The 13,823-nt window shown below is 33.3% G+C and overlaps 1 protein-coding gene across 2 annotated transcripts in view; it reads left to right on the top strand.

Annotated features, from left to right (window-relative positions):
* The window catches only part of Cpr (Cytochrome P450 reductase), a 159,639-nt gene extending 146,280 nt beyond the window's left edge, over positions 1-13,359 (top strand). For both annotated transcript variants that reach the window (XM_090411790.1, XM_090411791.1), the window contains exons 13-14: positions 9,545-9,776; positions 11,962-13,359. In XM_090411790.1, coding sequence (XP_090267916.1) covers positions 9,545-9,776; positions 11,962-12,106 — 377 coding nt within the window. In that variant the 3' untranslated portion in view covers positions 12,107-13,359. The remainder of the gene's footprint in view (positions 1-9,544; positions 9,777-11,961) is intronic.
* Positions 13,360-13,823: the final 464 nt, after the last annotated feature.

Here is a 13,823-nt window from a genome sequence, read left to right on the forward strand (position 1 = left end):
CATGCATTAGTTTCGAAATTATCCATAAACAGGTTGGCTAAGGCTGGAGAAAGGGAGTAACCCATAGCAAGTCCTTCTTTTTGTTCCTAATATTTGTTGTATGAAACTTTTATGTATTAGTAACCCTGATGTGCGAGTCTTATGACTTACGAAACTTGTTGGGTTTTAATTGCTTATTTTTATTAAACTCTTCATTTGCATAATAATGTGGTCTCAATACTGAAAACTTTCTGCAGAGCCTTCATTTATGTTCAGCATTTTCAAAAATTGTTCCTGAACCTTGACAAAGATTAACATTTAGTGATTAAGTTCTGATGTGAATTCCTCTACATGTTTATCAATTAACTCAGAGGTGTGGATAAATTCATATTCTGATTTTGCATTTTCTGGCTAACACATCCTATCTGTTCAGAACTTTGTACATTTGCTGGCCTGGTTGGTTTGTTGGCCAAGTGGTTAACGTACCCACTGTCCATCTAACATGCTGTGTTCGAATCCCACTGTGGGCATAGATGTTTGGGATTGTCTTTGTGTGTGGGGGGGGAGATTTCATTGCCTGGTGTGAGACCACCATCCAGCTTATTGGAGGCCTGAAGTGGCTTGAGAAAGTTCCATGTTTGGTCTCTAAAGCAGGGTTTCCAGACTATGTAAAAAAATTAAAAATACAATGTTTTATACACACACACACGAGGCATGTTCAAAAACAAAAAAAAAAGACCGAAGTTTTGCTATAAAGACTTTATTGCTCATTTTACATTTTAAGCACTGATCCCTTCAAAGTACTCCTCTCTACTGGCAATACACTGTTCCCAACATTTCTTCCATTGTTGGAATACTTCCTGGAACGTACTTTCTGTGATGCCATGCAGTGTTCTCTTATCGCATTTTCCTGAATCTCCTCTATGGTTTGGAAATGACACCCTTGCAAAGTGGTTTTAAGTTTGGGAAACAGGGAAAAGTCTGCTAGGACTAAGTCCAGAGAATAGGGTGAATTGGACACAATAGATGTCTGATGTTTTGCCATATAACGGCAGATGAGGAACAACGCATGAGCCGGCGCATTGTCATGGTGCAACATTCTAGTCTTCCCACAATTCAGGCCTCTTCCTACACACAGCATTCCTCAAATGTGCTAAAACTTCCTGGTATAACTCTTTGTTTACCAACTGACCACATGGTACAAATTCATAATGGACAATGCCTTTCAATCAAAAAATACAACCAGCATCACCTTGATCCTTGACTGACTCATCCATTGATGATTAAACCACTCATAGCATTGCGTTCAGCTCATATGTTCCTCCCTGTATGCTTGGTTAAGCAATTGAAATGTCTCTGTTAAAATTTTTACCAAGTTTGCAGCAAATTTCACACACATTCTTCAAGCTCTTTCATTGTCACTTTGTCACTAATCCAACGAACAGCTTATGCACGTGCTCATTTCAGCAGATGCAATTCAACAACTTATGCTCATAGCAGAACAGGGCAAATGGTAGTTTGTTCTCAAAACCTGCTGCTAGGTACACTCAGTAGCTGCAGTGTGTGCTCTGTGCCAGTTTTTGAACACATCTCATATATATAATTAATAAAAATAGAAGAAAAAAAATCCTTAATTCATTCCTAAAGTAACGAAATATGATGCTATCCATAAATTCAGTATCAGACTGGTGGATGTCAAAATTTTGAACTATTGCAATACTCTTGTCATGATACTGACAGACAGATTCCTTAGGACCTCGAATAGTTACAAACTTCCATAAGTTTGGACCAATATCCAACCTTTTTAAAAACTCATTTATCAGTCAAGACTTGAATCTTCATAATCAGGGCCTTTCCTTAATCTCTTTGAGCTATTTGCAAACTGTCTTGCCTTACCCTGGAGCTCTGATTTTACAACCATTAAAGGTTGGATCTCAGACCAACTGCCAACAGCATCAGATGTCTCAAAATAAGCTTGAACGATATCTGAGCCCTCTCCTGAAAAATTATGTAACATTATTGTGTGAACTGTTCTGTAAAGCAGTACATCATATACACTAACATTACCATATGATTGAGTTGCCATTTTTGCAATGATAGTGCAAAAATAACAGTTTGGCTCTCACAGAAACTGTTAAATCTTTTATACAGATCTTACTTAGAGTCTTTTTAAATGCTAAAATGCTAACCCGGTTTGTCTTTAGGAAAATCTATTACTGATCTAGGATTTAAACTCAATAAAAAGAAACCTTCTCTTAATTATTCTAGCTGAAGTTAGAAATTACTCCAAGTGGAACAAATAATTAATGAAATATAATTTACAGTACTTATATACAAACTTACATTCTCAACATATTAATATTTAATTAATTAATATAGGAATTAATTAATAATTAATTCAATCATACACTTTCATTCCAACTAAATTTAACAAATTCATAGTGAGAAAAACATAGGCCAAGCAATCACAGTAAAATCCTCATACTGTACTGAGCAAAACTTCAAGTAATTTTTCAAATTTATTTGAAGTTTTCCTGTGAGTGGACTAAGTAGAGCAGGTAAACTACATCAATCCTTGTACTGAATTTTCAGTTTTTCTCAGTCATCCTTTCCTTTTTGAACAAGAGAGAAAGAATTTAACAGAAGAAACAAAATAGTCCTACCTTCCATCAACAGAAACACTTATTACCTCTATACCATATGAAGAATAAGAATTTTAATAAGGTAGCCTCTTCTTTTCTGTTGACTAATTACAGATTGTTCAGTTACCTTTGCTTTTGTGAATTAAAAGCAAAGAAATTCTGTAAGATATGATGTTATTGTTTAAACTGCTTCTTTAACAGACTGTATGTTTTAAGAAGTGTACAGGCATACAGTCTGTTAAAGAAGCACTTTAAATGGTAGCATTATATCAAGTTTTATGTCTGTGTACCTCTTAATGAAATTTCTATTTTATTTCTTAATTTTATGGAATCTCGATCCATATTATTATATGTTTGAATTTTCCACCACTTTTCTGTCTCTCTGTACTGTCTACTCCCAGCTGTTGTTTTCTATTATTCTTTTATTACTTGTCAGCATATGTTGCATGATGTCGTGTGGATCAGTATGTCAACATCTACCTTTGACTAGAGATAAATAACCTTTCTTTGGTCTTTTCTTGCATCTAAAATTCTCTGTGCACTAAAGAAATTATTTTTGTTTTTGGAATTGTTCTGCGATCTCAAGAACAGTGAGAACCAGGTCATATGCTGTACATGATTTACATTAATTCCTGGTCATTTTCATATTATCAGTACTTCACAGTACCGTATATATATATATATATATATATATATATATATGACAATAAATGTATTTTGTCAACAATTAATTCAAAGTTAGGTACATCCCTTTGTGATGGCTGTCTTCACAGATGGCACAGGTGTTCATGCAGGATAATGTTTCATGTTGCTGGTATTGTTTGAGAGTTGTTTGCCAAATGCAACAGTGATTTCAAAGTGTTATTGTGGATGCACGATTCACCTATTTTGTAGAATATCACAGGATTACCTGGATCGAGAGAGACAGAGGTCTGGTTTTTAAATGGCTATTCTGGCAGCAAATGGAGACTGTGATTAGGTTGGTGTCATATATTTTGACTGGACTGTATTTCATCATATTCTGATATGTACCCTTGAGAGAATCTCACTACCTCAGTTGGTTTCGACAGAGCCCTTTGGTCGGAAAGACCTGGGTTCAAATCTCATCTATGATGTGAACCTTTATCGGGGCTTTTCAATCAAAAGGTAAGTTAGCTAGTCTTATATTGGTAGGTGGATGGCTTTTTTTTTTTTTTCTCCAAGAAACTGGTTTTTTTCATCTCTCAAAACAGGAAAACTATTCCTGTGAATATATATATCTACAGACATAAGATACCATTAGACAAGGAAAGCAATGAGAAATCAGCTTGTTCTGTAATTCCCTAGTAATGTAGCATAGTTACAACACTACCAATCAGGTTGAGAGAAACACACATACATCCTCAAGGGAAGATGTACAGGATATTTGATAGTCCCATATTGATTATGTTTACTTTTTTTAACTAGAATCCTATTTCCAACAATTTTCTTCCATATTAATCTCTTATTTGTCAGGTCTTCAATATTTTTCAAATTTTACATTAATAATCGCTTAAGTTTTTAATAGACTTAGTGTCATATTATAACAATATTAGAAACACTGATTCACAAGAATAAATAATAATTTTATTATTGCAAATGTTTCAGCCTGAAACTAACAGGCCATTATCAATACACAAGCAGAATTACAAGGTAAAGCTAGAAGAAAAAGGAATATTATTCCTTTTTTACAGATCTGAGCCATGTGCTGAACAACCACCTTAAGGGTGGCTACAATATAAAATGAATTTTCAAATAAATGAAAATAAATTAGCTTTCAACTACAATAAAATTACATAATTATATTTAAATGAGATTATTAAAAAAAAAAAAAAAAGAGGTGTGCTTTTTTTTTCTGTGCCAAGCCACATTTTTCAGGTTTATTGTGGTTGATATAAAACTAATGTACCTGTAGTCATTTTTCTACCTTTGAATCTTGTTGGAATCCTCAGGTTTAGAGCAGATAATGTGCTCTGTTGAGTAAAGATTTGATTATGGCATTTTTTTGAGATGGATGATAGGCTGAATCTTGTTGTATATAATGGTCTGTGACGGTGTGTTTATAGTGAACAGATATATGTATGGAAAGGAGGATGTCCAGGAAGGTTAATTTTCTATGCTTTTCATTTTTGATCGTGAAATTAATGTGTGGTTGTAGGCTGTTAATTTTAGTTAGGAAGGTCACTACAACTTTGTGATAATGAAGGGAAATTACTAAAATTAGTGATTGGTCACTTCCAGTTTGTGAGTCTTTTGATGTTTCTCAGCTGTTTGAAAGCTGACTGGTCTTTAATAATTTCTTTGAGCTAATTGTAGTAGCCCTCGATAAAACTTGATTTCCCAACATAGCTTATTAAGATATATATATATATATATATATATATATATGTGTGTGTGTGTGTGTGTGTGTGTGTGTGTGTGTGTGTGTGTGTGTGTGTCTGTGGGTTATCCATTAGTCCCACAGATTAGAAAGACATTAATGGTCTTACCACTGTGTGAGAAGAATCTTTCTAACTCTTCCATCAAAAGTGTCAAAATAATTGTATTGAAACAAACAAAACATATGATCTATAACCCCACAATTAGCTAATCTCATTGTAATTAATTTATTCACAAAACTTATCCAAAGATGCAATGACATTGTTACTATATGGTTTTTTTCACCTGACACTGTTATTCCAATTAATATTATTAACAATATTTTCAACAATAATTAACAACACTATTATTCAAATTAATCGAATTTTGTTACATTGAAACAAAATATATGAACAGAAAGAAGACTTGGCAGGGCTCATCATTTTCACTAGATTACTAATATTTCCTAACCCCTTGAACAATGAGCATTGGAAGGATATTCATCATATGGCCAGGATCTAAAAACATAATGTATTTACCTTCTTTTCAAACAGCTTATATCCATCTATTCACAAATGAAGACAATATAATGCTTCCATTTCTGGATGTATTAATCTCTATCTCTTTCTTGATTGATGCAACATACACTTTATTAAGAAGAAAACCAAGATCTTGATTAATTAAAACATGGATATAATATAAAAATGGCTATTATGTTACAAAAAGAACCCATATTCCCCATCTTGCAGTAATAAAATCATAGTTACAGAAATTGCCACTCTGCATTTTATATATATTTAAAAAAAACAAAAAAAGTGACTACCAGAATACTCCTGATCTTGAAACAACAAAATATAAAAGTTACCTTCTGTTCTAAACAAGAAGGTAACTTTTCTCTCCTCATCTCCATTAGTGTACAGGAGTTTACATGATATAATGCACTTGAGAAATTTATTTGAGCTAGATGGCTGCTTTAAGAGAGGTAGAGATCTGAATGAGTGACCATGTTAAGACAAAAAAAGTGAGTGTTCTGGCATCGCTAGTCCAGGAAAACATAATGCTGTTGGCAACAAAACTAAAATGACTTATGTCTCTTATAATAGCTACATCCAGGAGTTGAAAGAAACATGGGTATGTAAACAACACCATTGACATTGTATAAAGAGTAATTGCTGTTATATTATACTGGAAACTACTGTAATAGTCTTTACTTGAACAATGTAGAAATTATTCTGTATATTTAATACCTGTTTATTGTCAACTTAATCATGAAGAAGTAGACCACATCATATACATTTATTAAATCAATTAGTTTTTCAGATTTTATTTTTTGGTTTGCTTTTTCAAGACTTGACAAAAATAAATATTAAATGTACATAATGATTGTACATTTATCTACCAATAATTGTCTGGACACCTGTGTTATTTGAAGTTATGGAACATTTCAGGTTTGTTAGTAACATAAAAAGCAGTTGAATATAGGTGGTATATACGGCAACATGGCATGAAATCAGTGACTTTGAGAGAGGTGTCATTGTGGGCTGTCACGTTGGCGTTATGACCATACATGTTATTGGTGCTCAACTGGAGCATCCGAGAGCAACAGTTGGCAATGTAATCAACAAATGGAGATGTTCTGGCATCACTAGTGCAGGAAAACACTCAGGGCAGCTGCCAAAAATGACTGACAGGGACAGGAGGGTGTTAAACAGGTAACATGCAAAAACTGGCTACAATCAGCACAAACCATCTGTGATGAATTCCAGAGTGCCAGTAACACACAAGCCGAACATCACAACAATGAACAAGGTGGTTTGTCTGGCCTTTTGCAAAGAGCATGTGAACTGGACAATTGACCAGTGGAAAATAGTACTCTGGAGTGCTGAATTAAGGTTCACCTGTTTTCAGTCTGATGGAGGCAGCTTGGTGAATGCTTGTTACCACGGTGTGTTGTACCCACAGTAAAGTGTGGGTTGAGGAGTAATGGTGTGATTCAGCTGGTTTGAAGTGGGACCACTGGTTGTTGTCCATGATTCCATGAAGGTAGCTCAGTACCTTGATATTCTGGATAATCAAGTGCTACCTACATTGTGGAGTTTTTATGGAATGAACCCAAGTTACTATCAAGACGACAATGCCCCATGCCACAAAACTGCAGCTGTTATAGAAGTATGAAGAAATGGGTGTTAAACAACTGCTCTGTCCTGCACAGAGTACTGACCTCAGTCCCATCGAACACCAGTGGACGAATTGGAGTGATGATTGAGGTCCAGAGCACATCCTTGATCTGTCGCTGAACTTAGTGCTGCTTTGATGAAGGAATGTAAACAAATTCTACATGATGTCTGCCACAACACATTTGTAGAAAGCCTCCCTCAAATGATGCAGGTGGTGATCAAAGCTAAAGGTGGACATACCCAATATTACGGTTCACCTGCTAGTATTATGTTATTATTCAGTATGATAAATATGTTGCCAGTTGAATGAACCTCCCATAATGAGTCTAAAGACTCTATGGAGGGTGTAATAATAATGTTATTAATATTATTAGTACAAGACTGTGACCACTGTATCTAGTTCATGTGACTATATGTAAAAAAATGCTACATGCAATTACCAATAGACTAAAAAAAAGTAACACCTTTCGTGCATGCCAAAAACTTTTGGAATTTGATAGTTAATAAAGACCATACTGATTCAACACTCAATTGGTTCAATAGAACATTTTTTATACCTGCTTTCCATCTACAACAGGTTGTAAACTTACAGGTACAGGGTGTTCGGGATAAATTTGACAGTTTCGTAAGGAAAAAGAAAATCTTCTTTGTATCTATTAAATTTAATGAATTGACAAAAAAACATTACAGGCAGAGTTAATTACAATACTATCAACAAGATTTACTCAAAATAACCACCATTAGCATCGATCACAGCTTCAATTCTGCTTCGGAACCTCGAACAAGCTGATGCTACAGTCTCCCTGGGAAGGGCCGCAAAAACTGTTTTAATTTTATCCATTAACTGGGCTTTTGTATTACTGGAAGTGCGATTGGTGTCTTTTTCAACTGCGCCCCATACAAAATAATCCATGGGGTTAAGGTCTGGGGAGTTTGGAGACCAAACATTTGGACTGGTGAAGTCGTAGAAATTTTCAGACAACCATTTTTGACTTTTCCCAGAGGTGTGGCAAGGGGCCGAATCCTGCTGCCATACATACGGCCTACCATTGCCTACCCTTGTTATCCAGGGCTTGACTACAGTTAGCAACTCCACGAACAAAGCCCGAATTCCAATGCCAGGGTTCTTCAACACCTGTTCCTGCAGATTTGCGAGGAATTCTGCTGTACGAACACAATCAGATCGTCTGCTAGGGATCTTTCTTCTTGCTACATCCTCGTAGTCACCATTGCAAGTCTCTAGTTCATGCCTGATTGTTTTTACTGTATTCAGGGAGCATTGGGCAGCAGTCGTAATATCCTTATTTTGATGGCGGGCACGAATCATCATGATACAAGTTATTCTCTTCCATGATTCAGGTGGGTTCCAGCTATCCATCCTTTCTGACATCTTGTATATGAATGAAGAAGGGTCCAAACTTTTAAATGAAGAGAAGTGTGTGTTAATACATGTAACTTACGGAAAAATATAATTAATTATAAATATGTCAAATTTATCCCGAACACCCTGTATGTTAGCACTGTGGAAAGGCAAAGGTCTTTTTTTTTTTATCATTGTAATCACAATTGTAATTATTTATTTATTTTTAATTATCTTTTTCGTATTTTTATTGTTTACATAGTCCAGAAACCCTGCTCCAGAGACAGCACAGAACTTTTTCAAGATACTTCAGGCTTCCAGCAAGCAAGTGATGGTATCATACCAGGCAGTGAAATTCATCTCCCACCTAAAGACGATCACCAACATCCATGTCCACATTGGAATTTGAACCTGCAGTCTGTTAGTTGTGGAGCTAGTATATTAACTACTTTCCCATTTGAACTTATCAGTTAATGAAGAATAAGAGCATTAACAAGAAAGGGGGTCAAGAAGCAATTGTCATTATGAGAGTTAGTAGCCTTCCTGATAATTTCAAAAAAGCAACATTTTTTTAGATAATCTAGTCTGGCAAGCCAAGCGGTTTTGCATTTGCACACTCCTACCAATAGGCTGCAGGTTTGAATTTTGTTTTGTTTTCATTGCTTGGTGTGAGACCACCCTCCTTATTGCATGTTTGGTCTCTAGTACAGAGTTTCCAGACTATGTAAAAATAAAAATAAAAAATCCTTAGCCCACTCATAGTACTAATGCACTATAGATGGGAATATTATAAAAAGGGAGTAGGGGAGGATATCCTTATCCTCTTGTCTGTTTATCTTTGCATTTTGTAATATGTCTTCTACATCTGGCTGTGGTTTTTATTTTATCATTTAATAGTGTGATAGTTGTTGTTTAGTTTGTAGGATGCTTTAAACAAAAAAAAAAAAATCCTTACTGCCTTTGAATTCATAGTTCTGTGTTTTGATAACTGTTGTAACATACTCTAATAGGAAAGCCAGTTGGAGAAACTATACTGTATTTTGGATGTAGGAAGAGCTCAGAAGATTTTCTGTATGAAGATGAACTCAAAAAATATGTTGATGATGGCACATTGACCAAGCTATATGCTGCATTTTCACGGGACCAGCCTAAAAAAGTTTATGTAACTCATCTATTACATCAGAATACAGAAGAAGTTTGGGATCTCATCGGAAAGAAAAATGGCCATATATATGTCTGTGGGTTAGTATTATGTGTCACATTATTAATAGTAAAAAATAATATAATAATATATGTATGTATATGTGTGTGTGTGTGTGTGTAATATTCTTTTTGAGTAATGTAAGCACTGCATAAAGTATGTTAGCATAAATAAATTTAGTAATTACTTACTTCTGTTTTCCTGTAAAGGGAAAAGTCATAAGGTTATTATTGTTATTGCAAATGGTTACCTAAAGAAGGTAGCTAAGTAGATGATATTAGACTAGAAATGATCAAATCTGGAGGTATAAAACTTCTACACTGCATAATTCAGTTGAATGGTCAAATTCTCGATGATTGAAGTGGCGATCTCATAATATCCATCTTTAAAAAAAAGGGGGTGGGGATAAAAAGAAGTATAGAAATTCTCAAAGTGGATGTCCAGGTAAGATTTATGCAAACTAGCAGTAATATACTGTTTATCCAACCTTCAAAACAACAATCCTTGCATGTCACCTGACTTTGGGCAGCAGCATGTAATTGTATTTCACTTATTCGAACCTTCAATTATCAGAATGGTAAATTGCCTTCCTGATATGGTTGGATAAATGAGAGAAAAATGTGGAAAGGAAAGTTGGAGAAGAACAAGCTGGGTTTAGGCCAAATAGAGGTGAACTCAGATTTTCAGATCATTTATATAGATTACATTAGAGAGGAAAGTAGAATTAAACCTGATATCAAAAATGAGAGATGACGCTTTACTCATTAGTAAATAAAGTAAACGTTTCCAGGATTTTTTAACTAAATCCTGATGGAGAACCTATAGAACAGATAAAGCATTTCTATATGCTTTGTGAATTAAATGGGAATAGACAACAGAATAAGCAAAACTGATATCATGGGAAATCAACTGAATAAATGTCATCATCATCATCATGCATATCAAGGATTTAGGCCTAGCATGAAACAATATGGATAAGAAGTATAAATTATTTGATATATTTCATCCGTATGGCTATTTGGGTGGTTAAGAGAAGCTGCAGAGATCTCTTTCCCTAATTTCATGTCATATTTAAGAGATTTTCAGTTTATTTCATATTTAATAAGAAATAAGCACTATTCATTTTATTACAGAGATGCTCGTGATGTGCGAGAATTTATTCTAGAAGTAATTCAAGAAAAAGATGGTCAAAGTACTGAATAAATGTATATGAAATAAAAGAGAAATTAGTCAAAACATTTGTAAACTAACAGTATACAAGACAGTGTTCAATCTAATTTTAACTTATGGACCTGAGAGCTAAATTAGAAATAAAACAGTTTATCGAATACTGGAAATCACAGATATGTGAGTTCTGAGAAAAATTAGTGGAGTGAACAGCAGAATTTTAAAAATGAAGATACTAGAAAATGTCTTGACATTGCTAGCATTCAAGAATGCATGAGTGTGAATACAGGTGGTGTGATCACTTAACCCGTTAACATACAAAGACATCTGTGACACGTCTTTTGTTTATTGCACCAAAATTGATTTTGACGTATCGCAGATGTTACAAAGTTCGCGTCAATTTTGAACGAATTTAGAGTTTAAAAATAATTTATATGTCAAAGGGTTAAACAGAAGGAAGCAGAAAGATTAGCAATATAGAACATTAATACCATGATGGAAGGAAGATCAGGGTGAATCGATACAATTAGAAGTACCTTAGAATGTCATGTCAGCATTAGAGGCCAGAAAGATAACAAACTGATTTGGAAGAAAATTCCCAATAAGAACTTAATATTAATGTAGACTTTTTTTTATCCTGTATACTTCTTGAGGTATATATCTATCAGGAATATGATAATATGAACTATGTCTACTACACAACCAATGATGTAAACATTTTTATAATAATATTGTGGAGTACTTTTATGCAAGTTAAAAATATTAGGTACAGGAAGGAAAAATTAAAACACTTAAATACTGGTTCATTTTTTCCTCTTATCATTTATGAAAATTTTATTAACCAAACGTACTGGCCTTGACATGTTTACCTGTCATTAATTATGTGGATACAAAATGTTCATTGAAATTGAAACAGTATGGATAAGAAGTATAAATTATTTGATATATTTCATCCATATGGCTATTTGGGATCTCTTTCCCTAATTTCATGTCATATTTAAGAGATTTTCAATTTATTTCATATTTAATAAGAAATAAGCACTATTCATTTTATTACAGAGATGCTCGTAATATGGCTCGTGATGTGCGAGAATTTATTCTAGAAGTAATTCAAGAAAAAGATGGTCAGAGTAAAGAGGAAGCAGAAGCATATTTAAAAAAGATGGAGTCCCAACGTCGCTATGCAGCAGATGTGTGGAGTTAAGGTTTTGACATTTTAGTTTATTTTGTGCAAAGGTTTCATGATATTGAATAACAATGAACTACATTCATCATCATCATTATCAATCCACATGAAATCATGAGAAGACCTGTATCATCAGTTATCTTTCATTTTCATTATTACATTTTGTACTTTCAGAGACTCTCACTTAAATCATGAAATGTACTAAACTTTTAAACTTAACTTAGTTTCTGTAATATTTATTAAAGAAACAAAGTTAAAATGCATTCCATTCATGAAAACCATTCTGTAATGATTTTTAGATAGCTTTTTTTACAAATGAATTTAAAGTTTGCATATCTGTTAGGTTTTAAGAAAATTATATTTTTTTAATAATCTTAAGATTTTGAATGCAATTATAAAGCTTTTGTCTGCATGTTTTATAAGCCAAAATTTAACCTGTCAAAATACAAAATTGGAGATAAAATTAACAATATCAGTTAATTTATTACATCATTGTCAGTGACTTTTAAAGAAAATTGCAAAATAATTTAAGTTTTGTTTTAATTTTCTTTCACCTCTTGCATTAATTTCATCATTGCCAAACTAATAGTTTCTGTATTTAAGTTTCATGTACAGTCATGTTTCCTTTGAATATAGTAGTATTGATTAGTTTTGTACACTTTTTTGTTATAGTTTATTGCAGTATTTACAATTGAGGGAGGAGATATGCAGTAGAATAACTTTAAACATTTTAAGAATATGCTTTGTTAAACAGTACACAGGCTGTGCAAAATGACTCTGGTTTTGACCACTGTACCATCGTATTGTATAAAACAATACAACTACAGTAATTTTGTTAGTGTGAGAAATTTGTTAGTTGCTGGAAATTAACTTACATAGGCTATACTTTTGCTAGTTAATTTGTGATCAGATCCCAAACTTGAAGCTAGGCACATAGTCATTCATTTTAATAATAGGATTATTCATAATATTTTGAGAATCTTTCATAATGGAATGTCCTTTTGATGTTACAGGTAGTAATTTAATTATTGTCTGTGAATTAGAATGAGTACTGTTTGACGAATGATATACTTTTTAACTAGGCTGCAGTTAAGCATATGATTTTATTTTAAATTTTGAATCTCAGTTTCTGCTAGGTTTGAAACAGAGGGAAAATTCTTTGATATATATATATTCTTTGAGTAATTTTTGTTTTAATTAATAATTGGCAACAGAATATATTAGAGAGAGAAAAATTTAGGAATTGAAAAGGAAAAGTGTAGTGAAGCATACTGCAGTTTTTTTTTTTTTTTTTTTTTTTTTTTTTTTTTTTTTTTTTTTAACTCTTCCCCTCTCCATCTTTTTCTAAATGCTTAATTGTTATCTACTTCCAGCTACGTCGAATTTTCATTTCTAGTATTACAGTACCTTGAAATATATTTGCTTTAAACATATCTCACCAGTAGTTAAAATAAGTTTGAAGAACTATTTTATGAATGAATTAAATTGAATTACCAATGTTCAACAGTAATGTACATAATTAGACAGTATAACCAGCCCTTTTTTTCCCCCCATTATCTAGTAGGTCGAATTATTAATAACCTTTTCCTTGAGGATGAAGGATGTTATCAAAAAGTTTTCTTACAACAACAAATTCAACAAACCATTAAGATTTGAAGTCCTTGTTGCTATATCTTTAATGGCAGTAACAAAAAATTAGTTAGGCATTGGTAGCTTGCATGCTACATACTGGAAG

This window comes from Typopeltis vanoorti, chromosome 22, assembly GCF_054136105.1.
Source record: "Typopeltis vanoorti isolate ZY-2024b chromosome 22, IOZ_Tvanoo_1.0, whole genome shotgun sequence".
Lineage (NCBI taxonomy): Eukaryota > Metazoa > Arthropoda > Arachnida > Uropygi > Thelyphonidae > Typopeltis > Typopeltis vanoorti.